Source organism: Marmota flaviventris, chromosome 1, assembly GCF_047511675.1.
Source record: "Marmota flaviventris isolate mMarFla1 chromosome 1, mMarFla1.hap1, whole genome shotgun sequence".
Lineage (NCBI taxonomy): Eukaryota > Metazoa > Chordata > Mammalia > Rodentia > Sciuridae > Marmota > Marmota flaviventris.
Genome location: NC_092498.1, coordinates 71,747,168 through 71,772,622, shown reverse-complemented (window position 1 = coordinate 71,772,622; position 25,455 = coordinate 71,747,168). Strand labels below are relative to the sequence as shown.

At 34.0% G+C, this 25,455-nt stretch overlaps 1 protein-coding gene across 1 annotated transcript in view; it reads left to right on the top strand.

Moving 5' to 3' along the window:
* The window catches only part of Immp2l (inner mitochondrial membrane peptidase subunit 2), an 877,042-nt gene that overhangs the window by 568,322 nt on the left and 283,265 nt on the right, over positions 1-25,455 (top strand). The window contains exon 5 of the mRNA XM_027932722.2: positions 19,714-19,779. Coding sequence (XP_027788523.1) covers positions 19,714-19,779 — 66 coding nt within the window. The remainder of the gene's footprint in view (positions 1-19,713; positions 19,780-25,455) is intronic.

Here is a 25,455-nt window from a genome sequence, read left to right as displayed (position 1 = left end):
TATTTTCTTGAAGTGGGTAATGGTAGTGTTTGAATTCTTTAACAACTGTGAAGATATGTTCTAACCCAATCTAGAAATGGCGTGATAGCCCTGGAGGGGTTTTCAAGATAGTATTTTACAAACAAACTAGCTGAGGTTCAGAGAGGCTGAGATTTGTCTGGAAATCAAAACTGCCTTTCTCAATTTTGAAGTTAGTATTCTCTCCTCCATATTATGTTGTTTATAATTTATCTTTTTAAAAATTCTATTAGCTGGGACGTCACATGGTGTTAGAGTAGATAATCTCTAAGGCAGGATTTGCAAAAGATCCAGAAAGCCCAGAAACTAAGATTATTTTCTTCACAACCTGTTTGACAGGGTGAAGATAGACTCTTTGGTATCTTAAAGGTTTTCAGTCATTAAGTGCCTCTTGTAAAATGCCTGGAGGAATCTCTTCTAGACTCATACTAGGCTAAAATGGTATCTCAGAGATTAGATAATCAAATAGGTATCTAACCAAGATTGCTAAGAGCAGCACTCTAGGTTGAAGAGGGTACATCTCAGGTGGGGTGATTTTTAAAACTTTGTCTGCTTTACAAATGTAACAGGAAATCTCAACCAACTAACCAACCTACCATTCTTCATTCCTTGCTACCTCCCTCCCTCCTTCCTTCCTTCCTTCCTTCCTTTCTTCCCTCCTTTCTTCTCTCCCTTTCCCTTTCCCCCTTTCCCCCTCCCTGTCCTTCCTTTCATTCTCTCTCTCTCTCTCTCTCTCTCTCTCTCTCTCTCTCTCTCTCTCCCCCCCCCTCTCTCATTCTTTCATTCTCTCTCTCTCTTTCTTTCTAGCACTATATGTTTTACATGTAATAGATAGCTAATTAGCTAATGAAATTATTTGACTGGAAAATTGGAATCACTAAAAACAGGCAGAAATTTGAGCCAGGTGGCAAAACAACTTGGATTAACCAGTACACAGTGACTGTACTTAGGATTCCCTTAAAGAATGAACAAACTACTTTAGCCTTGTATTTTAAAAATTAAGTTCTGCCTTGCACCTAGCTTGACAACTTAGATATACTTGCAATAATTTGCTTTTATTGTTAAAGGAAATATTTACATTGAACTTCATGTTGTTTACTCAATTTTACAAATTTGGCTTTTATTAAATCACTATAATTGTAAATGACATTAGTTGTTATTTGTTTCGTTTTGTTTTTCACTTTTAAAATTGTATTTTAAAAATTCTTTTAAGTATGACATAGTTTTATTAATGGCATTCAATTGGATATTAAATACAATTTGTTGGCTTTGAGAGAAAGTGCATTCATAAAACTTTATTCTGACATTCTCACTCATTTGAGTGGGGAAAACAACTTAAGAATGTGAAATCTAATGCTATGGATGTTTTTGTCATTTCATTCCTAATGGATATAGGGTTTATATTCCAAAAAAAACACCCAATTTACAACATTTCAAAAATGTTAAAAATATTTTTAACTTGACTGACTTTTTAAAAGTAATGAAAAGCTACATTTCCTTGCATTTGATTTGTGACACTTACTATTTTACTTTTATTTTTTAATTTTAAGATTTCATAGTCATTTCAAACAATGGATTTAAATTTCATAGCAATAATCCACACTTTTTGCTATAATACAGACTCAAGTCTTAGAAGTACTGTGAAATGTTAAGTAATCTGCACATTTAATGAGTTAGCCACTGGAAACAGTTTGAGAAAACCAGCCTGTATTAATTCTCTTTTACTGCTACAGTAAGTGACTACAAACTTAGGGACATAGAACAGCAAATATTTATGATATTTATGATAGTTCTGTAGTTCATAAGTCTGACTCAGATCTCACAGGGCTAAAATACAGGTGTCACTATGACTGATTCCTTTCAGGATGCTCTAGAAGAACATCTGTTTCCTTCTCTTTCCCAACTGCTTGAGGCTGCCCACATTCTGGGATCCCGGCTCCTCTCCTCCACCTTCAGACATGGCAGCATTTCATACCTCAAACCCTGCTTCTGCCAGCTAATTTCTTCCTCTGACTCTTTTCTTCTGCCCCTCCCTTCCCCTTTTAAGTATTTGTGTGATTGCATTAGGTCCATCTGAATCATCCAAAATAATCTCATCATTTTAAAGTAGGGACCTATGATCAGCTGATTAGCAGCCTTAATTTCATCTTCAACCTTGATTTCTCTTTGCTGTGAAGACTAACATTATCACATGTTCTGGGGATTTGGATGTGGGTCCTTGAGAGGGCCATTATTATGCTTGAAATATTGGCTTTAAATGTTTGAGATGTATCATTAGACCTGAAGATACCATTAACTTTTGTTTTAGAGTGTTTTATTTATTTCAATTAAGTTAAGCTCCTACTAATTAGGTTATTATAAATGAAGAAAATAGTAGTTGTCTTTATGTATCAACAAAATGTTTCATTAAAATAGCCAAGCATAAACACTGAGTGTTACAAGCCATTAATTTTAGGCAAGGTAAAATGTCATTTGGAAGTTTTAAAGAAGCATGAACACTTGAATGAAATTATTACCAACTATTCTTTAAATGTATCCATTATTACAACTCTGTTTTTCACAAGGCTTACATACTTGTTTTATCTATTATGCAACCAAAAATATTAACATTCTGGTGAAGAAGAGTTAGAAACTAGTGTTTTCAGATTGAATCTGAAACACTACATTAAGTATTTATTTAGTTAGTTTGGTAATGTTTTTTCCTTGAATTTGTATGAGTTAATTTAAACACATGTAGGAGTCTGCTTTTCTCTTTCTTTTTAAAGAAGCTAGACCCTTTGTTTGTTTGTTTGTTTTTGATTATAAATAACATAACCTATCAATTGGTTTAAGCAAAAGGTGAATATTTAATCTACTACCAGATATGTCCTGCTTCTCTTGTTTCCTTATATATTACATTTGTGTTAGAGTATGTGTAAACATCCACGGCTGTGCCAAGGGTCTGTGCTTACTACATGTCCTTTGTTAAACAGTCTAAGAGAATGAATTCTTGTGGGAAAGCATCTGCTTGGTCCAGTATTGTGTCAGATTTTTGAGCTTTACTAAGTTGTGCTATAACTGGCAGGGATGGATTATAGGTTATAAATGTGGCATTTGGGGTCCATATATATACTAAATACTTTAAGTTTCATCTCTGGTCCTTAGAATGGTTTTAGCAAAACAGGGAGAACCTAATGAATATTTAAATTCCATGTAGGAATTTGGAGAGATTGCAGTAGTACATATTAAAAGCATTTATGTGACCCTTTGTGTTGTACTTCTAAATTCTGATAACTAAAGTTCTAAATGATCACAGGTAGGAAAGAAATATCAGGAAGCAATGGTATCTTAAATAAACTTAGATAAAATTTCTTAATCTTTAAAAAAATTACTGCATGAAGTAATGTTTTATTATCAATTTGCTAAATTAGTAGCATAAAAACATCAGATATTATTTCTAGAAAGGAAGATAAATTTTTTGTTTGGTTTATATATGTATTACCTAGACAATTAGGCTATTAGGTTAAGCCTGGGGTCAAATAATTTGTGTTTTCTACTTCTTAGAACTTAGTATTGTTTTTTTTTTGTCTCATATATAATAACTATCAAAAACTTCTATTTAATGGCAAAATGGACCAATTGATTTATTTTTTAATAAATGTTATGTATGTGGAGTTCGTAAGTTTTTATTTTAAAGATTTATGATAATCACATGAAATGAATATGTGTTATTTAATAATAAGAATAGTTTTAAATATATGAGTCTAAATTGAGGATTGGGATATGTTAAAGGGTCATAGTTAATGATTTAAACCTATGGCTTTCTATTTTGGAACATTAAGAGATCATCATTAATGTTTCTCTTATGATTTTTTTCCCAATTAAAGAGAAAAGTATGTGACCTAAGGAAAATTTCAAATTTTCATTTCCACAAGAGACTTGAACTGAAAGATTCTATTAAAAACAAAACAAAAAACTTTATCCACTTGTACCACTTGACGTGGTTGACAAGGATTATATAATTCCAGATAGCTAAGAAAACCTGAAATTATAGGAAAAAATAATACGATTTTTATATAAAGTTCATGACCTTTCATATGTATATTTAATTGTATATACATTTGAAAGGCCCAGAAGACATTTCATTCTCACAAAGTGTACTTATACAGTCACAGTAGTCTTTTTAGGTAATTCACGGACCCTGTTGTGTTATCTCCTTCATGATGCCCACCAATTTGCTTCATTTTTGACCTAGTAGGACTACCTCCAGTGATCAGAGAGTTTCTGGGTCTTCATTCCTATTCATTCTCAGGATTTTCTACTGAGACCACCAACAAAGGTGAAAATTTTGATGTTCTGTGTACCTTTTTCCCCATAATATGAGTGCTTATGCAGTAAGGACTCAACTAAAACTACTTGATTTTGAGTAACTATGATCTAACTAAGGTCACGATGTGGCTTAAAAGGGAGAGTTCTGAATCAATGACTTCTTCATGGAGATATGTACTTGAATATGTGACCTGATTTAGTTTTATACCTTTGGCTCAATGACGCAGCAGGGTCTAGCTTTTGGAAGACAGTAGCTGAAACATATCTATTATTTTTGGAAATGTACAGTTTACACAGAAAAAAATCACTTAGGTTTTCTAATAGAGTCTGAAATGAGATGTAGGTATTAATAAATTTACCCAGTTTAAATATAAACAATCCTTCCTGGAATGTTATTAAAAAATATTTGAAAAGATCTTGCAATGTATGTTTCATATGAAATATTCTACTATCAATTTTTAAAAGTTGACAACTTTATATGGTTTCCTATTGCTTTTTTCAAGAAGTGGCAAAAGAAAGGTTAAGAGAAAGTACTCATAATTCCAAACATTGAATACAATTGTCTTGAGTCTCCAAATGGAGAGTGTTGCAGGTATGGCTTTTGTGGATGAGCTTGGAGCAAAAATTAGGAAGGAGAAATGAAAGAGGACCAGATTCAAGGAAAGAGGCTCTGTTTCCATTACAAGAGCATGCATGGCTTAGAAAAGATTTCTTTAACTTAAATGGACTTTAAGAACAGCTATTTTCTCCAAAGTCCTGGAAATGTAATTGCTTTAGTGTTAAAACAAATTTTTTTTTTTAATTTTTCAAAATCTTAAAAAGGAACTCTTCAAACTCCCCAAAACTGCTTATCACTTCAATCATTTTTAATCAAAAACACCAATTTCTTTTATTTTTATTTAAATGAAAAGTTAATAATAGCTATGAGTATAGTTATAATTATTTATTTTGTAAGGCCTGTTCTTACTAGAACATTTAGCAAGATTTCATAAATGCTTTATAACAAATATAGACTTAACTATAGGCAAAATTGTTAATTATTTACATAATTTTAACAGCATGAGTGGTGCCATACCAATAACTCAGTTTTCTCAAAGCTTTAATTTAGGTAGTCTCCCATTGACCAATGGTATTGATAGAGATTATTGGGAAATCACAAGTCTTTCATTTTGATTTGTGTTTGTCCTACCCTGGAAGTTTTCATTATATTGAGTTAAGAATTGGAAAAACTTGTCATGACAGAATATTAATTATTCTAAAAAAAGCAGATCATAGAACATTGCATGTAATTCCTTTGGAGTTAGAAAGAAGTAATAGGAGATAAATTTTTGAAGATTTTCCAGCAGTTACTTTTGAATAATGGAATAAAAATTGATTTGGGTAGACTAATAAAGAAATAAATAGTAAGAGAAGTACTAGAAAGTCCTTGGACCAGTTTGTAGTGAGAGCAAGACAACATGTATATTCTGGCCCATAGAAAATTAACATATACTATGTGGATTCTTATGGGTGGTATTCATGTTGTAAACGTATTCTGGAAATGTATATAAATCATATTATTCTTAGGAATGCCTAATTGGACTAGACATTTGACCCAATTCATAATGATCTCTGATTGTAATGGCAAACACTTAAATTATTTAGAATTTGGCCTAAACATTCTTAATTTTCTTTATATAGCTTCATATTAGTTAATATAAATTTGTAATAAGAATTGTCACTTAAAATGATATTCATGTTTCTAATTACTTTATAAATCATACAAACATTTTTAAAACAAAAATGTTTGGCATTTAACAAAATTATGGCATTTTAGTTTTATAAAAACAGGGTTTGTGGTTTTGGCATATACCTTAAGAAATTTTATCAAAGAATTTTAAGAGACCAAAGAGGCAGAAAATTAACTGGAGTGTTCTACAGGACCTTTATTATTAATAATGTATGTATTCAAACTGGTTTAAATATTTTGTTTTCTTATTCATAGGAAAATAGGCTATATTTAATATAGATGATAATCTTATTTTAAATAGGATTTGTCCCTCTAAGCAATTAATTTATTATGGTTATATGGCCTTTTATAAAAAATGGAAATAATTTTAGTTTGTCATCATCAATTTTTCTTTGGTGCTATATATATATATATACATTTCTGTTGATTTTTAAAAGTGAAACCACATTAGAAATAGTAATGGGTCTTCATGAGAAATGATAATGTAGTGTTCTGATTAATAGATGGCTAGATTCACACTTCTAGTCCTCATCTTGGTTCCAGTAATTTGATTTGGGCCTTTTATAAAATAGTTATTTGTCTATGGCATATGTTTCTTGTAAAATATAGATAAAATTGTTTAACTCTTTTAAAATATTACCACAATTAAGTCAGTCATAGCATTTTAAAGTCTTCAGAATAAAAGCCTTGAAATATATTAACAAGTGGCTTTTTATTATCCTTCAAAGAAAACACTAAAATAATAAATATGAGACTAAAATGTGAAGTAATAGCTATCATTTATCAACTTCCTAAGTGATTTATTGTGAATGTCTGTTAGATCTTGGACTTCTTGATTTCTGCTTTTCTAGGATATCCTATAAACTCTTTGCAGTATTTCCTGGGCATTTTTAGTAAATCCTTATGGTTTTCATTTTGTCATCTAGTTTTTTAAGTGAGAAACAAGTAATTAAAGAATACAAGTGATTAAACAATTAGATTTTCTTCAGTTTCCACACAAAATTTGTTGACTAAACTTTTACATTTCATTGAAGCAATTAAGTTGCCCAATAAGAATACATTTAGCAAAAAATTTAACAGCTCATAAACTAATGAAAACAATCAACAAATTGCTGGGTCTAAAAATAACATAATTTAGCTGTACCATCTTTCGTCTATTAAAAAAGATCTTATGAAGAAGGTTTTAAGATGGAAGGAAAATAAAATGGAAAATAAAGAAGGGAAAGAGCAAGAGTAGTGGGGAGGAATGGAAGGAGGAAGTGGTTGGGGGTAGAGAACTTACAACCATCTATGTGGATCTAATAGACCACAACAGAGACCTCACAGAATGTTATAATAGTGATCTTTTTAGGGAGAAGTTCATTTTGTAGTCTTAGTTTCAGAGATTATAGCTTCTTTCCTACTTAAAGTAGGAATTAGATGGATGGAGCGCTCCATTATAACTCATCTCATTCTGAGGCTCATTCCATGTAAGGCAGATGATCAGCAGCTAGTTCCTATGGTCTTGACAGCAGAACTAGTTGTCATCATCTCTTTTCAAACTCATTAAAAATGTGTTTGTATGTGTGCACACACACACACATATACACTAATTAAGAGAAGTAAATGACTTTTGTTCGGGGTGATACAGTTCGAGTTTAGACCTGAACACTATTAAAAAGGACATGCTTGCCATAGATTGTAATAAGGTTGTTTTGTCACTAGTGCCACATAGAGTCACTGATCCTGTGGCCATCTAGCATGTACTTGTTTAGTGAAATACCATAAGAAACATATTGTATACCTAATACCATAGCCCTTCTGTTATAGTTTATCATTATGCCTTATTCAAGTGTGGTTTTTATAGAATATGGAAATGATGCTTTGCTCTTTTTTTTCCTTGAGTTATATAGTAAGTTATGTGTCTACTTCCAGGTTGAAGTTAAATATAAAGTTTTTAGAGTGTTGTCTTTCCCCCAATAAGGAATTTTGTTTTCTCATTGGCTTAAAATGTTTTAAAATCAGTATTGCTTTTCATACTTATTTTGGAAATATGACTTTCCTTTATGGCTTATGTCTTCATTGAACATGTGAGAAGCCAATATGTTCAGCTTCGTAGAATTTCCATGTGAGGGGTCCCAGCTGTGTTTATCAAAGGTAATCTAAGACCACCTGCATTAAAATCATGTAGGTACTTGTTAAAATGAAATTACAGATTCCCAAAACCCCACCCTGTGCTTTAAAATTTCAGAACCACGAATCTACATTCTATCTGCAGACGGCAGACTCATTTATTTTCTTGTCAATATAAATTCTCTTGGAAAGAATGTATAAACTTTTTGAAGTCTCAGTTTCCATTTATATAGCATAAAAATATACAAAGATATTGTTAGTAGGCCAGTAAATCAATTTGGATATTCATAAAGCCATGACTGATATCAGTCATGAAAATGGCAATTGAAGAATAAAATTTTTATACATGCTACACATGAATAAGTCCAGAAGACATGCTAAATGAACTAAGTTAGATATAAAAGGACAAATGTTATATAATTGCACTTATTTGAAATACCTAGCAGGAATATCTTGGTGTATGTGTTATGATCTAATCATCCTTATCAACTGCTCATTTCTTGCTTTATTTAAGGGTAAGTATCTGCTTTGGGATTGAATATAATGATAAAGTTAAGATTTTATTCCTATCATTTTATGGTCTACTTATGCATATGGGCACAATATATTGATAAATAAGCAAGTGTATAGCAAATAGGAACTTTTAAAATGTGGCATAGCATCACTGCTCAAGAAATTCAAGAGTGTAAGTTTCTTGATGGATTCCATATACTCTTTTGGCTTTGTAGTTAGTTTTTCACATTTAGACTATCATTGCTAGTGATTCTGCTATATCCATAAATGGCAAAATCCATTTTCACAATCAAAGCTATTTTCTTACTTTGGTGTGTCAGGATTTAAATATTAGATTGTACTACTAAGCTTAAAGGGACTAACAATATATGGGAAAAATTAAAACTTTACTGGAAAAACTTCTTCATTAATTACTGAACACAAGAATTCTGTAGTTGCATGTGGTGATATTGCTAACAAAACCAGTGTTTCACTGTGACTTTGACAGTTCAACCTATTGAGGTGCTAGTGTCTCTCTGGTATCATATAAAGGGAAAATTTAAAACCAGTGCAGGCATTCAAAACATAGATAATCTCTTGGAAGTTGATGTGGCACCAGGTCAATATGTTACTTCTGTCAATTCTAGCATAAGACATTTAGGAGCTATGGCCCTGAAAATTAGCTTTCTGACTCAAGATAGTTTATTCCTGGCAGTTAAGAATTCTGTGTGTCTTCTCCAAAGCTAAGGTTTAGGTGATAAAGCAATTGAGCCTTTTAACACTTAAAGAAAGGTGGAGGTGAAATGAAATAGCCATTCAAAACAGCAAATAATTAATTGAGTCTCTTTGTTAACAGGCAGGAGGTCAAGTACACATGGCCACAGCAATGTTACAGTCTGCATCCCAAACAGCTGAGTCTGTGACTTGAAAGTGATTATACTGGATCATCAATAACTAATCAAAATGAGATTTTTAACTTAGAAGGATAGTTTGAAAGATATGAAAGAGATGAAAATAATCATTTATCTTAATTTTTATTTCCTCTTAGTATTATGGAGGTATAACTGAGTTTCACTTCCTTGCCTTATTTTTATTAATTCATATTATATATTTGTCTAAAACCTGAAACTATTAATTATATAGTAGGATATTGACTATATGATTAGATCAATGTAACTGTAGATAGACTTCTGTGAGTTAAAAGTTAATAAAAATGAAGTATAATTTTCCCCAGAAACATTTATATTATCCACTTTTTCATCATAGGACTCCTCTGAATATTTTCTTTTAATTTTTAAAGCCTGGAATTATAAGGAAATAGGGAATTATAACTGTAAAAGATAAGTAGTATTCAGAGAAGTTTCCTTGCATGCATAACACAAAACAATATAATAGGAAATAACTGTGCTTAAAATAGAGGGCCAGAAACAAAATTATATATGACCCAATTGACAAAAAGTATCCAAGAAAGGCAGATGCCTAAAATATACAGGGGGTGGTGCTGAAGGAAATCTTTGGGAAGAAGAATTGGAAAAGACCTGGAACATTTCTTGGATATTGCTATAAAGAATTGGAGGGAACATCTGAGTACCAGTGAACAGCCTGGAGGGATGGGCATTGTGCTGGAAAAAGCAAGGCAAACAGATGGCAGCGGCAAGAAAGAGCTGATAAAGGGTGGGAGAAACATGGTATGCATCAGTAAGGCTTTGGGGCTCTATATTTGAAAATGGAGCTGAATCAGAGGATTTTTGTGAGAAGTATTTACTTGATTTTTGTTACATCTTTTCCAGGAAGGCATTTTATTTTAAGGAGTAGAGTTTGGTTATTTAAAGTTTTAAATAGAGTACAATAGTGTTACATAAATCAAAAACATCTATAAAATGTGGTCTTTGGAAACATGGTGCCATTGCTGATAAATCCATTGTAATTTGCATTAGATCCCTGCAAGCATGTTTTGTGCTGAAGATCATTCTTATCACTGATGCTTGTGCTCATGTCTCTTGGCAAAGCTTCCATGTTACAGTGAAAAGAAAATCCTAAGTTTCAGCCATTCAGATGAAGAAGGGTGGGTGGTGAGCATATGTTTCTGAGAATCTGCTTTTATTTAAATGAAAACCTCTTTCATACATTTAACCCACAGACACGCAAGACCAGTTGGATATTATTTTTCTTAATTCTGTTTAGCCTCGGTTTACTCCATTGTAGAGGTATTTGAGGATTACTAGTGGTTCCTGTACCTGTTTCTGGAAGAGACTCATTAAGCTTCATCTATGGAAATCAGGCCTCCTGTGAGTTTCATCTACTCAAGAAGAAGAGGGTTTGCTCTCATTTTGATTTAATAATCTCACACTTCTGTTCTGGTTTGGAAGAAAACTGTTGGACACATTTGATCTGTAGAGTAGATCTAGAGCCTGTGAAATGTACAACTCACCAAGAACATCATCATGACAGCTTTAGAGATTAGAGTCCATTTTTGTGTGTGTACAGAATCAGAAGACCAATGCTCAGTTAAGCAGGCAAGCATTCTCACATTAATCAGTGTCTTACAACCTAGAATCAAAGCCTCCTGGTGTGAGGAATAACTCCTGTGGGCTGACAGTGTATGTTTCCAGGTTAGGTACTTACCCAATTATCTGGAATAAAATTTTATGGACTAGCAAAAAAGAAGCAGCATCAGTGTGTGTGTGTGTGTGTGTGTGTGTGTGTGTGTGTGTGTGTTGGCACATACATGATACACACACACAAGAATGATTGAAATAGAAAAGAATAGACATTCTGACAAACTGTTGTCTCAACATATTTTGTATTTTTATTTTAAATAGACTGAACACATTTTCTACACTGCTGACTGTGTAGTTAACTAAAAATAGCAAGACAGAATCTAGCTTTGTGTATCACAAGTTGAGATATGGTTGTAATTTTTGGAAAGGAATTTCTTTGTTATTTAGAATATATAACACTATTAATTAGGAATATTTTCCCCATTTGTATTCATGTATAATTGACTGTCTATATATTTATAATGACCATTATATAAAAACACACACACATATGTTGTTAAGTGATTAAATCATGCTGATCAAGATAGGCATCAGCTCACATACCTGTCACTTTTTTCTGTCATAAGAACATAAAGATCTACTCTCTTAACTGTTTTAAAGTATATAATACATTATTATTTACCATAGTTTCCGTTCTATACAGTAGATCTCCATAGCTCTTGTCTGACTGAAACTCTGTACCCTTTTCCTAGCATCTCCATATTTCTGTCTCCTTTGTCTACTCCTGACAGCTGCTGTTCTACTCTCTATAACTAAGAATATTTTGATCATCTTATTTTCTTAAAGAATAAAGCTTTTTAAAGGTAACCTATCAAGGGAAAAGTCATTCATTGGATTGTGAGTAACCAAAATAATAATCAAATGTGGTCTAATTTTGAGTCTCTTTTCAATGACCAGAACCCAAACTTAGCAGCTCCAAGGTTCTTCTCTCCCCAGGAGGAGGCACTAGTGCTTTTGCACTCTCTTTGCTGAATCCATGGGTACCACACTTTCTTCTTATTTACCTGGCTGTCATGATACTGTCTGTCTCTCTGGTCACTGTTCTGTACCTCTCTTGCTTAGTTTATTTTAATGAGGCAACATCTGTTCGGTCCTTGGTAATAATTCTCAGTTTTCTCTATTTCCCCCAAAGTTTCTTTACAGTTTTTCATAATTCTTTTTAAGCCCCGCCCCCCCCACCCACACTAAAATTTTGCCATCTCAACCTATCTTTTTTTCACCAAAGGACAATCCTTAGAATTATTTGGCTTAACTTGTCAATATCAAAGTTATCAGTTATTGTGGTACAAATAGCAGAAGATAAAAATTCATGGACAAAGTTTCTGATAACTTAGCTATTGGAGCTATATGTGGCTGCCACACTGAGCAAGTAAATGATAATGTATTCAGGGGTGGCTAGTTGCAATTGATTTTGTAAAATCCAAAACCTCATGTATTTTTTCTGAAGATAGTTGCTGATGCCATTCAGTTTTGCGATTGGGGGCATAAAGTTGACATTTTCAAGAAACCAAATTGTGTGTAGTTATTGGAGCCTAACTGAGAACTCTTCTGTAAAACAATAGTACTATATTTTAAAAAATTAATAAGTTCAACAGGGTTAGAACAGAAATGAGTCAGGAAGCCTCATATTCTACTTATGTTGTAACCTCCACACTATCAACATTCTCCAGGAGACTAAGCATTTAGGAAAATTGTGCAGAAACTCACCTCTTCCCACACATATACCTAAACTTGATTTTACTAGGAAATTCTGAATCCAGTAGAATAGTTGAAACATTAGTAATGCATGTCACTAAATAACTAGACAGTATATTAATCTACAAATATATGCAGTGGAAAAAGTAAAATTAAATGGGTGCAAATTCTCAAGTTATAGAAATAAGATATGCCAAGAATATATAACATTTTGTCACTACTGAATTTAAGTTTCTAATTGCAAGCAAAAGCTTATTTTTTTTTCAATTCAGGATGAATTTAAGAGCTTTCCAAGACAATTTAAATCAAATTAAATCTGTTTATGGAACTCCATCTTGACAGAGAAGCATCTCAACTCAGGGGAATTTATAATGTGATAGCCTCGGAAGAAGGGTGCACCTCAGCTGACACCTTTCTGTTGGCATCCATAGTGAAGTACATTGGACTGTCTGGTTCTCAGTTGTAAAGTTTCCAGTATCAATACCCAACAAGCCTGGAAACCACTGCAATGTCCTCATTCCCATTTTACTCTCTGTTCTCTGACCATGAAAAGTATCCTGGTAACTATAGTCATGGGACTAAAGGGCTGAAGTGGCACATCAGTGTAAATTTCCTAGTTTGTCTGACTGCAGAAAATTACACTGAAGACACATGACCTTGTTTTAAGGGCATAGCTCTTTGGGCAGTTTTCAAAAGCTTAGTCAGTCATAGATGAGATGCTTATTTTTATTAATGGTAAAAATTCTGCCTCTTTTTTCAGATATTTGACTGGCTAGAAAGTAATTATGGGTGAAAGGGTAGGTGGAAGTTAAATGCTAGCTCCAGGTAAATGAGCAAGACTGCCTTAGGTTCTCCTCATTTTTACCAAGATGGTCCTGTCTCTCAGCTTGAAATCCCTCGCCCCACAATGTGACCCACATATTTGCAAACTGGCAAGTAAGCTGTGTTGGGGATAAAATGATCCTTATGCCACTCTTCCAATAGCATTTCCAGGTATCTACAGGCATTAACATTTTTCACAACCATTGGCTTAATGTTCCTAACTTAGGCTCTCACATATTAATATCCATTTTGTGTTTCAGTTGGTCAATCTTCTCTGGGCCATTTTGATAGATATAGGCATGGTTTGATAAAGAAAACATAAATAAGTTGCTCTTCCTGGGTGATTTGTTGTGTGAATATTCTTGAAGCCTACCAAAATTATGTGGCAGTATTTCACAAGCTGATTGAAGCGGAAACTCTAAAGCTGGTTAGCTTACTTGAAGTTATAAAGTTAGGGTTGTGAAGCTAGAGTCATAGCTTTATTCCTTTAAGAACCATTTGTTTTTGTTTTATTCTTTGGGCTAAAATGATATTATATTGGAAAGCATACTGCGTGTGATAGTGTGGATTGAGAGCTAAGTCCTAGCTTAACGAAAGGAAAAACTAACATTTTTGAGGGCATGGCCAACTTTGGGTAATGAGTAATGGTACTTCTGTATGGGTCTGCACCCGTATACTAATTTATATTATTTATATATATATATATATATATATATATATATATATAATTTATGTTAATTATTCATCTTCTCCATTTCCACAGATATGTTCAACTTTAAGCATATTCAATAAAAACATATGTTTACAAAATAAATAAATCAGGGAACTTAGTTTTTATGATCAGAAGTTTATATGTTGAAGCAGTTTCTTTAAATACTATGACTTCATACTGCTTGGTAGAATAACAGAGTTTCATTCTCATGTATGCTGTGTATTATCTATGTGCTGTATATATTCATTTACATACAACCTATCTAGATTTTGAGGTACGATTGTAATTGTAATTATCTTTAATACCTGAAGATTGAACAGTTCTGTCAGGAAATGCTTGAGTCAATAAACATTGGTAAAAATTAACTTGTTATGATTATAAAATTCTTTGGACTTTTCATAGTTAAGTGAAGATTTTTGTTTTTAGAATGAAAAACTCAATTAAAAAGCTATTGCAACTCTTTTTAATTACAGAAGTTAGAGTTATAATACACATTTAATTGATTTTACATAATTTTAATTGATTTTATATAATCAAGTCTGACTTACTTATAAGACCAGTTTTTAGTTTTGCTTATTAAACTTCTCCTAATCATAGTAAAAGTGAAAACAATATTTACATTTAACCAAGAAATTTTATAAATCTTTCAAGTTTCATGCTTTTTTTTTGTTTTGTCCTATCAGTACTATTAAAACATATTTACTTGTGTAAGGGATCATGAATATGAATTTGAAATAAAGTTGCTGTTGCTACTGCCATGTTTTTAGATCTCTAGAAACCTGATTGGAACCTCTTCAGTGCTCTGTAGAAGTTCCACTGTTGCTGCTCAGTAGCCTTACTCAGGTCTGAGAGTATGGCCAACTAGGAAAAGCATGCCTACCCTGTTCCAGCCTTACCAAATGAGATTAGATAAGTCCTAGTCTTTGAATTCTCCTTTGCATTAAAGTTTTCTGAACATATAACAACTTTTTGTGACTGCCTGAGATACTTTTCTTGGGATCTCCCTTTCTCCTTCTAGAAAATCAGGTTTTAAAAAGCAAATTTGGAATATTAACCTGAGTTCTTGCCACCTCATTCATAAGTCACTTTGTTAATACTAAGGCTCTTGGATTGGACTAATTTCATAGATATCAGAGAAAAAGTAATTGTTAGGGATTAAATATATATCTGTCATTTTCTGGAGTATATCTGAAGTTAGATGTTCCACAGTTTCGAGGATAAGAATGAACCCAGAGAGCAAAAGAAGTCTAGGTGTTTTTTTTTTTTTTTTTTTTTTTTGAAGTTTATAAAGATTCACATGAGACACAGAGTTTAGCAAGGAGAAAACTGTAGCTGAAATGATAGACTAAGTAAAAAGTTTTGAGAATACTAATGATTAAAAATGTGTTAAATTTTTTAAATGAATGAATAAAAAGGGGGAGTGTAGGCACAGAGTTCACACTACTGATAGTAAAGCAAGTATATAGAATCCAACACTGAAATTGCTCCTTATCTTTATTTTATCAATTGTGTTGATCTAATTTAAAACTAAACTTTGACTATTCCATATGAACACTGTGTTTTAGTCAGCTTTTTTTGCCACTGTGACTGAAAGACCCCATCAGAACAATTCTAAAGGAGGAAAAGTTTGAGTGCTCACAGTTTCAGAGGTCTCAATCCATACACAGAAGGCTCCATTCCTTAGGGCTTGAGGTGAGGCTGAATATTCTGGTGGAAGAGTGTTGCAAAGTGAAGCAGCTCACATGACAATCAGAAAGCAGAGACAGAGAATCTACTCACAAGATACAAATATACCCAAAGCCATGTCCTCAATTCCCACCTCCTCCAGCCATACTCTATCACTTCAGTTACCACTCAGGTTAATCACTATCAGGGGATTAATTCACTGATTGGGTTAAGACTCTCACAACCCAATCATTTCTCCTCTGAACCTTCTTACATTGTCTCACATGTGAGCTTCTGGGGGACATCTCATATCCAAACCAGAACACACTGCTACATTTAGTTTTGGTATTTCTTTGGTTAATTATGTAATAAAACTTAACTTTTGAAAGGCTTTTCTTTGCCATCCATGCAACAAAATCTGAAAATACTTTTATTAGAGAGTTAAAAATATTCTGTAAGTCTTAAAGGAAGAACTTTTTATGACTGCATCGAGCGTACTTTTCTTTCTACTCTTGTTTTGGTGATTAAAACAATAACAAAACTCAAATTTTAAAAATTGTGGTCAAGCCAAATTGTATGATTTAGTGCATGGGTGCACTTTAGGACAGTGAAATGTACCCTATTTAATATAAAGTATCCCCTGAGTATTGATTCTTACTTTTACCTCATTAATGAAGCACCAAGATTTAAACCTCATTAGGTTACATGCAATGTAATTAGTGTCCAATAAATGGTGGTACTTTTGAAGGATCAATGCTTGCATTAGACTGTGGTTAAAGTGACGTATAATCCAGAGATTAATTCAATGACAGTGTGGCCCAATTCTCAGCCATATAAATATGAAAATCTGTCCGATTCACAGAAGATTTAGAATTTTGCCTCAAATGGGAGAAGAATGGGACTGTGTAGGTCCAGAGTAAAGGGTCTATTGGACATAGGGATGTCAATGACAGAAGGTGGGTTGAGTGCTAATCATGCCATTTCCACAAAATATGCGGTCCCTCATAAATACCCCAAAGTACCTTCCCAGTGCTCCAGACAGGGCCCAAATTACTACCTTTGAGGACATTGAAAACATAAAATTAGTTAAAAGATTACAAAATCTAAGGCCTGGTTGTTTGACTTGTCACTGAGTAAAAATAGAAACATCAGAATAGAATGTGAAATTCAAAAAAAGAGCATTGAGTATCATCGTAAGGATATCCTGTTATGTGTACCCTGTACTTCATTCCTTGCCCTAAAGCCATTCTGTTTAGAGACATGTTCTGTCATACTGAAAAGATTTACTGAGCCCATGCAGTAGAGAGATAATTCTAGGCTCCTTGTCCAAATGTCTATAGAAATCTTACCTAATTAAATCATAAGCATAAAACAGAATGTTTACCATGCTGGTCTCAGAAATGAATATAACAAGGCATATTATGAAAACACTAAAATTAAAAATTTAAATGTAAATTTGAGGATTAACTTGGAAGAATATATTATATTCCTAAAGTAAGGTGTAATCCTCCACTTGTTATTCTTCACATTTTCTAGAAGATAGGCAAGTGGACAAGAAAATTAAGACAAAGAGAAGTTTAATAACATTTATGATGTAAATCTGTAATAACTCTTCTACCACTTCTACTAACATCAAAGTAATGCATTCAACAGCCTAATGATTCAAATATAGATATAGATTTTAAGCAGTAATGGAATTAATGTTAGTAATAGCTTTTTTCATTTTGAATTATTTGATTAGAGTCATGAGTTTAATATTACATTAAAATATATGGATGTGTTTGAAGTAGTAATTTATAAGATTTTAATCATAAAGATTGTTCACTTTACATATTCTATTTTGTTTCATGGTCTTAAAAAACAGATTATTTAAAAATATAAAAGTCTTCTCAAGCATCTCAAAAGCTTAAAGATTGTTCACATAACTGTTTTTATACTAGCTAGTAGGGATTATTTTTCTGTTATTTCATAAATGGTAAGTCTCATTCAATATTACAAGGGAAACTTAATTCAGGTCTTACTCTTGTTTTGTAGCATTTTCTTTTTGCTACACTGGGGATTCAACCCAGTGGCACTTTGCCACTGACCTAAATCCCCAGCACTTTTTACTTTTTGTTTTTGAGACCGTGGTCTTGCTTAAATTCCCTAGGCTAGCCTTGAACTTTCAATCTTGTTGCTTTAGTCTCCGAGTTGCTGGATTTATCCGCATGCATCACTGTGCCTAGCTTAGAGCATTTTCTTCTCAGGTGATGTCATATGTCTTAAACAGTTGTCTTCTGCTAATGAGCATTTCAATAATCAAATCAAACCCTGGGCATAAATGCTTTTAATATTCACAAAAATTCTCCCCCTACATTTGTTTTAGATTGACTTAATGTCATTGGCAGAAAATTAACCGTATCAAAATAGAGTTATACACTGTTGTGTAATAGATTACCCCAATATCTAGCAACTTAAAAAAACAAACATTTACCTCACACATTTCCTAAGGATTTGGAGAGCAGAAGTTCCTTATCTGGTTAGTTCTGGCTTAGTATCCCTCATGGGATTGCTGTTGCAATGTTAACCAGTGCTATAGTTCCTAAGGACTTGACTGAAGCTGAAAGTCTTGCTTCTCATTTTACTCACATGACTGTGAGGAGATCTGGGTCCTCAGCAAGTGAATTTCTCAACAGGTTTGCTCAGGACAGAAATGGTTTCCCTGAGAGAAAAGGGGAGAGGGAGGAGGGGTGGGTGAAGTGAGCAAGAAAAGAAGAGCTCAAACTGGAAGTGAAGTCTCTTCCATGACACATCTCAAAACTGATGTATCGTCAGTTTTCCCACACTGTCTTGACCTCACAGATCACTATTATTACAAGGTGAAAAGGATGTACACAGAAGGTATCTACCAGAAGGAGGAGTTTAGAGTACATAGTATTGTTCCAAGTAGAAGTTTTTTATTATTATTCAAATAGATTAAAATAAATGATGTCATTTTTAAGTACACCAGGACCTGTCATATTTTAAAACAATTAGTAACCCTGTTCTAGGGGTCACTATAGTCTATAATCTTCAAATGGCTTAGTGTAAATGTAGCATAAAGGAATTTCCTAATTTTTTATTTTTTAAAAAATTGCTTCTTATCTTCTGGAGAGTTTAAACCAACTCCTCTGTTTAGTATTTAATTTAATTAGTCTAATTTAATTTAGTATTTAAATTTAATTTAGTATTTAAATCTAACTCCTCTGTTAATTTCAAAGAAAATAAACCTAAGTATGCTTTTGTTTTAAGAAATATCTAAATGTTTTCTTATGTATGTTTTGTCTTCCCCAAAAGTATTTAATGACACTAATAACCTATTAATAAATTTTATCTCTTAATGATAAACTTCTTTATTCTGTGTTTTTATTTTTGCAAAGTTTCAGCATGACTTCTTTTTCTCCAGATATTTGAAATGAAAATTATTTCATTAGTAACTTTAATTCACACCTAAGTAGGATTGATGTTATATCATAGGTTCAAAGATTTCTTTAATGACTTTAATATAGTCTATTTGCTATAGAATTTCTTTTCATTTTCTTAAGATAATAGAGACATAACTTTATATCTTTTTATTATAGGTCTCCTAAAAATCCAGAGCAAAAAATAATCAAGAGAGTGATTGCTCTTGAAGGAGATATTATAAGGTAGGTGCCCAGACTGTGGTTTTTGAGTTTGAGTTTTAAATACCTAGATTTTTAAATTTAGTTTTAAATCACAAAGCTTTGGAGGTATTCTACATGAGCTGCTACAGCTTCAGTAAGCTCATTAATCATTTTGGGATGGCATGCATCCATAAACTTATGGATCATGTTATTACTTTTAAATTGTAAAGCTTACAAAAAATAAATATTAATTAAACTAAAATTAACCACAAACTTTGTGGCTGTTAAATCATTTTATTTAGGTATGCAAATTAGCACAATTATTTGAATATTATTATATTAATGTCCATTTTAGAAGTATTCAAGAATATTTTATGATTTATAAAGCAAATACAGAAACTAATAGCAATCTTTAATGATCATGAAGATGGGGGAGAAGCTTCAAAGAATATAAAATATAAACTTATGAATTAATGACAATAGAAGTTTTAGATACTACTTTAATAATAAGATATTTAAACAATATATAGTACTGTCTCATTTATTCTACTTGCTGATAAGTTAAGAACATAACTGATGTGATTCTGCAATCTGTATATGGGGTAAAAATGGGAGTTCATAACCCACTTGAATCAAAGTGTGAAATATGATATATCAAGAACTATGTAATGTTTTGAACAACCAACAATAAAAAATTTAAAAAAAGAACATATTTCAGGTTGAGTAAATATATAGTAATATGGAATGCTGTATTTCACTTAGACTGTTTATTTTAAATAGACTGTAAACAGTTCTATATAATGTAGTAGCCAAAATGCTTTGAAAACTATTCTCTTGAAGTTTCCTGATTCTGTTTTACCAAGAGTTTCCATCCTATAAATCTGTATTAATGATACTATAGATAAAGCAATCTCATTAAAATGAATCTCAGTCAGTATTAGAGCAGAATCTAGACCAGGAGTTCTCAAAGGATGGCTTTAGGATACCTGAGGATCCCTAAAACCCCCTTAGGTGGCCTATTAGATCAAAACTTTTTTTCCCAGTAATGCTAACATGTTATTTGCCCTTTATATTCTCATTTTCTTGTGAATGTACAATGTAATTTTCCAGTTGTGTGATATTGTAATAGATTAAAGGCAGCAGCAGATATGAAAATTCAGCTATTGTCTGTAAAATTAGACACTTTAATAAGATTTACAAAAATGTAAAAAATGCCCCTCTTCACTATTTTCTCTTTTGTTTTAGAAAATAAGTTTTTCATTCAAATATGTTTTTATGACATAGTTATATTTCTGTCATTTTAAATTAAATTATCAAAAAGACTTTAAAATTTTTTTCTCCTAATTTTCAATATGGTAAATATTGGTACCTAGTATCAACATAAACACAAATTTTGAGGGATTCTCCATATTTTTGAGTCTAAGGCCTCTTGAGAGCAAACAATTTATGTACTTTTCAATGTAAGGATTTATGGAAAAAAGTTTCACGTCAGGATTAAATGTTCATTAGTAGCCTGCATGATATCAGTGAAACTATTATATTGAGCTGTGCTTTAAATTCATGATTTTTTGGGGTGGGGGGTCTATTTCTTTTAAAAGTTTGAGATATAATTTAAATATTAATCTGTGAATATCCAAATATACTTTTAGTAATGGAAAACAGAGTGTAGATATGCAATCCCACTAAACTCCTATGTAGAATCTAGTACTATTTTTGAAAAATAATTTAAAAACCAGTTGTTTTTCAGCATATGCTGTTTTTAAATAAAATTAAAAATTTATTTTCTTTGAAACTTTTTTTTAATATTCATTTTTTAGTTGTAGGTGGACACAATACCTTTATTTTATTTATTTATTTTTATGTGGTGCTGAGAATCAAACTCAGGGCCTCACACATGCTAGCCATAACTATTGCTGAGCCATAACTCCGGCCCTTCTTTGAAACTTTATTACTTATATATACTGGGATTCCTGGGGCTTAAATTAATAACTGAATATATTCCTACAATGATATCTAATAGTGCTGAAAAATATAATTGAGTATTTAGATAACAAAATATAATTTATAGATACATACTCTTCTGGACCCCATTTTTAAAAACAGTAGAACATATAAAAACATTTGTAGAAATATGCTTTCCAATTACCTCTACAAAACATTAGTCAAATAGTGACCCAACTGGTGACAGACAAAGTGCTTTGGACTATGATGTGGACTTTCTAGTCCTACCTTTCTTTTAATATTACTGGGTTACGGCCTGCCAGGTAGGGGAAGGGTGACCACCGACAGAAAAGGCCCAGTGGCCCGCGGCGGGACAGAGCTTCCAATCACTCCTGCAAGGTAGGCGGGCCTGCGACCCACTGGCAGAAGAGGAGCAGCCGCCTGCTGAGAGGCTGAGCCGCCCCCTCCCCCTGCGCCGGCATAGGAGAGGGAACTGGGACCAAACACAGAGCGGGCCCAGCGGCCTGCTGAGGGGCAGAGCCGCCCCCCACCCCCCTCGCCTGCCAGGTAGGGGAAGGGTGACCACAGACAGAAAAGGCCCAGTGGCCCGCGGCGGGACAGAGCTTCCAATCACTCCTGCAAGGTAGGCGGGCCTGCGACCCACCGGCAGAAGAGGAGCAGCCACCTGCTGAGAGGCTGAGCCGCCCCCTCCCCCTGCGCCGGCATAGTAGAGGGAACTGGGACCAAACACAGAGCAGGCCCAGCGGCCTGCTGAGGGGCAGAGCCGCCCCCCACCCCCCGCGCCTGCCAGGTAGGGGAAGGGTGACCACAGACAGAAAAGGCCCAGTGGCCCGCGGCGGGACAGAGCTTCCAATCACTCCTGCAAGGTAGGCGGGCCTGCGACCCACCGGCAGAAGAGGAGCAGCGGCCTGCTGAGAGGCAGAGCCGCCCACTCCCCCCCGCGCCTGCAAGGTAGTCGGAACTGAGACCACCATCAGAACAGGTCAGACCTGTAACCGAGAGACAGAACAGGCCCAGTGGCCTGAGGAAGGGTAGAGCCGCCCCCCCCATGCCTGCAAAGTAGGCGGACCTGCGACCTACTGGCACTACAGCCCCAGAGGCCTGCAGAGGGGCAGTGCCGCTGCCTGCGCCTGCAAAGTAGGCAGAACTGCGACCACCGACAGAACAAGCCTAGCGGCCCGCAGAGGGACAGAGCCGCCGCCCGCGCCTGCAAGGTCGGCGGACCTGCTACCGACTGGCAGAGCAGGCCCAGCGGCCTGCCGGTGTGGTAGGCACATTGCACCAATTGGAGGAGGGGCAGAGCCGCCGCCCGCGCCTGCGAGGGAGACTTTGCAACTATACAAGACCAATATAAATATATAGGGGGAAAATTCAATAGCACAACAGTTTCACCAAGAAGAAAGGAACGCGAACAGTATGAAGAGACAAGGAAAGAAAGGACCACAAGCATTGCAGGTCAACTCAACGTTAGAAGAGGTAATAGCTGCAGCTGATGGAATGTCAGATAAAGAATTCAGGATATACATGCTTCAGATGATCTGGAGTCTCAAGGAAGACATCAGACAACAAAATCAGACAATGAAAGATCACTTCAACAATGAATTACATAAACAAATCCAAGAAGCAAAAGATCAACTATACAGGGAAATAGAGGTTATAAAAAACAAACAAACAGAAATCCTAGAAATGCAGGAAGCAATAAGCCAACTTAAAAACTCAATTGAGAATACTACCAGCAGAGTAGAACACTTAGAAGACAGAACATCAGACAATGAAGATAAAGTATTTCAACTTGAAAAGAACATAGACAGCTCAGCAAGACTGTTAAGAAACCATGAGCAGAACATCCAAGAAATATGGGATAACATCAAGAGACCAAATTTAAGAGTCATTGGGATACAGGAAGGAACAGAGTTTCAAACCAAAGGAATGAGCAATCTATTCAATGAAATAATTCGAGAAAACTTCCCAGACTTGAAGAATGAGACAGAACCCCAAATCCTAGAAGCCTACAGGACGCCGAATGTGCAAAATCATAAGAGACCCACACCTAGACACATTATAATGAAGATGCCCAACATACAGAACAAGGAGAGAATTTTAAAAGCTACAAGAGAAAGGAAGCAGATCACATTTAGGGGTAAGCCAATCAGGATAACAGCTGATCTTTCAACACAGACTCTGAAAGCTAGAAGATCCTGGAATAACATATTTCAAACACTGAAAGAAAATGGGTTCCAACCAAGAATTGTGTTTCCAGCGAAATTAAGCTTCAGGATGGAAGATGAAATTAAAACCTTCCACGATAAACAAAAGTTAAAAGAATTTGCAGCTAGAAAACCATCTCTTCAAAACATCCTTGGCAAAACATTACAGGAAGAGGAAATGGAAAATAACAATGAAAACCAACAGTGGGAGGTAGGACACTAAAGGGGGGAAAATAATCAAAGTGGAAAACAAACCATGTTTAGTAACATAAATAAACAAATATGGCTGGAAGAACAACCCATATCTCAATAATAACCCTAAATGTTAATGGCTTAAACTCACCAATCAAGAGACACAGGCTAGTAGAATGGATCACAAAACAAGACCCAACAATATGCTGCCTACAGGAGACGCATTTGATAGGAAAAGACATACATAGGTTGAAGGTGAAAGGTTGGGAAAAATCATATCACTCATATGGACTTCGGAAACAAGCAGGAGTATCCATACTCATATCAAATAAAATAGATTTTAAGCCAAAGTTAATCAAAAGGGATAAAGAGGGACACTACATACTGCTCAAGGGAACCATACACCAACAAGACATAACAATCATAAATATATATGCCCCAAACAATGGTGCAGCTATGTTCATCAAACAAACTCTTCTCAAGTTCAAGAGTCTAATAGACCACCATACAATAATCATGGGAGACTTCAACACACCTCTCTCACCACTGGACAGATCTTCCAAACAAAAGTTGAATAAGGAAACTATAGAACTCAATAACACAATTAATAACCTAGACTTAATTGACATATATAGAATATACCACCCAACATCAAACAGTTACACTTTTTTCTCAGCAGCACATGGATCCTTCTCAAAAATAGATCATATATTATGTCATAGGGAAACTCTTAGACAATACAAAGGAGTAGAGATAATACCATGCATCCTATCTGATCATAATGGAATGGAACTGAAAATCAACGATAAAAGAAGGAAGGAAAAAGAATATATCACTTGGAGAATGAACAATAGGTTACTGAATGATCAATGGGTTATAGAAGACATCAAGGAGGAAATTAAAAAATTCTTAGAGATTAATGAAAACACAGACACAACATATCGGAATCTATGGGACACATTGAAAGCAGTTCTAAGAGGAAAATTCATTGCTTGGAGTTCATTCCTTAAAAAAAGAAAAAACCAACAAATAAATGATCTCATACTTCATCTCAAAATCCTAGAAAAAGAAGAGCAAAACAACAGCAAAAGAAGTAGAAGGCAAGAAATAATTAAAATCAGAGCTGAAATCAATGAAATCGAAACAAAAGAAACAATTGAAAAAATTGACAAAACTAAAAGTTGGTTCTTTGAAAAAATAAACAAAATCGACAGACCCTTAGCCATGCTAGCGAAGAGAAGAAGAGAGAGAACTCAAATCACTAACATACGGGATGAAAGAGGCAATATCACAACAGACACTTCAGAAATACAGAAGATAATCAAAAATTATTTTGAATCCTTATACTCCAATAAAT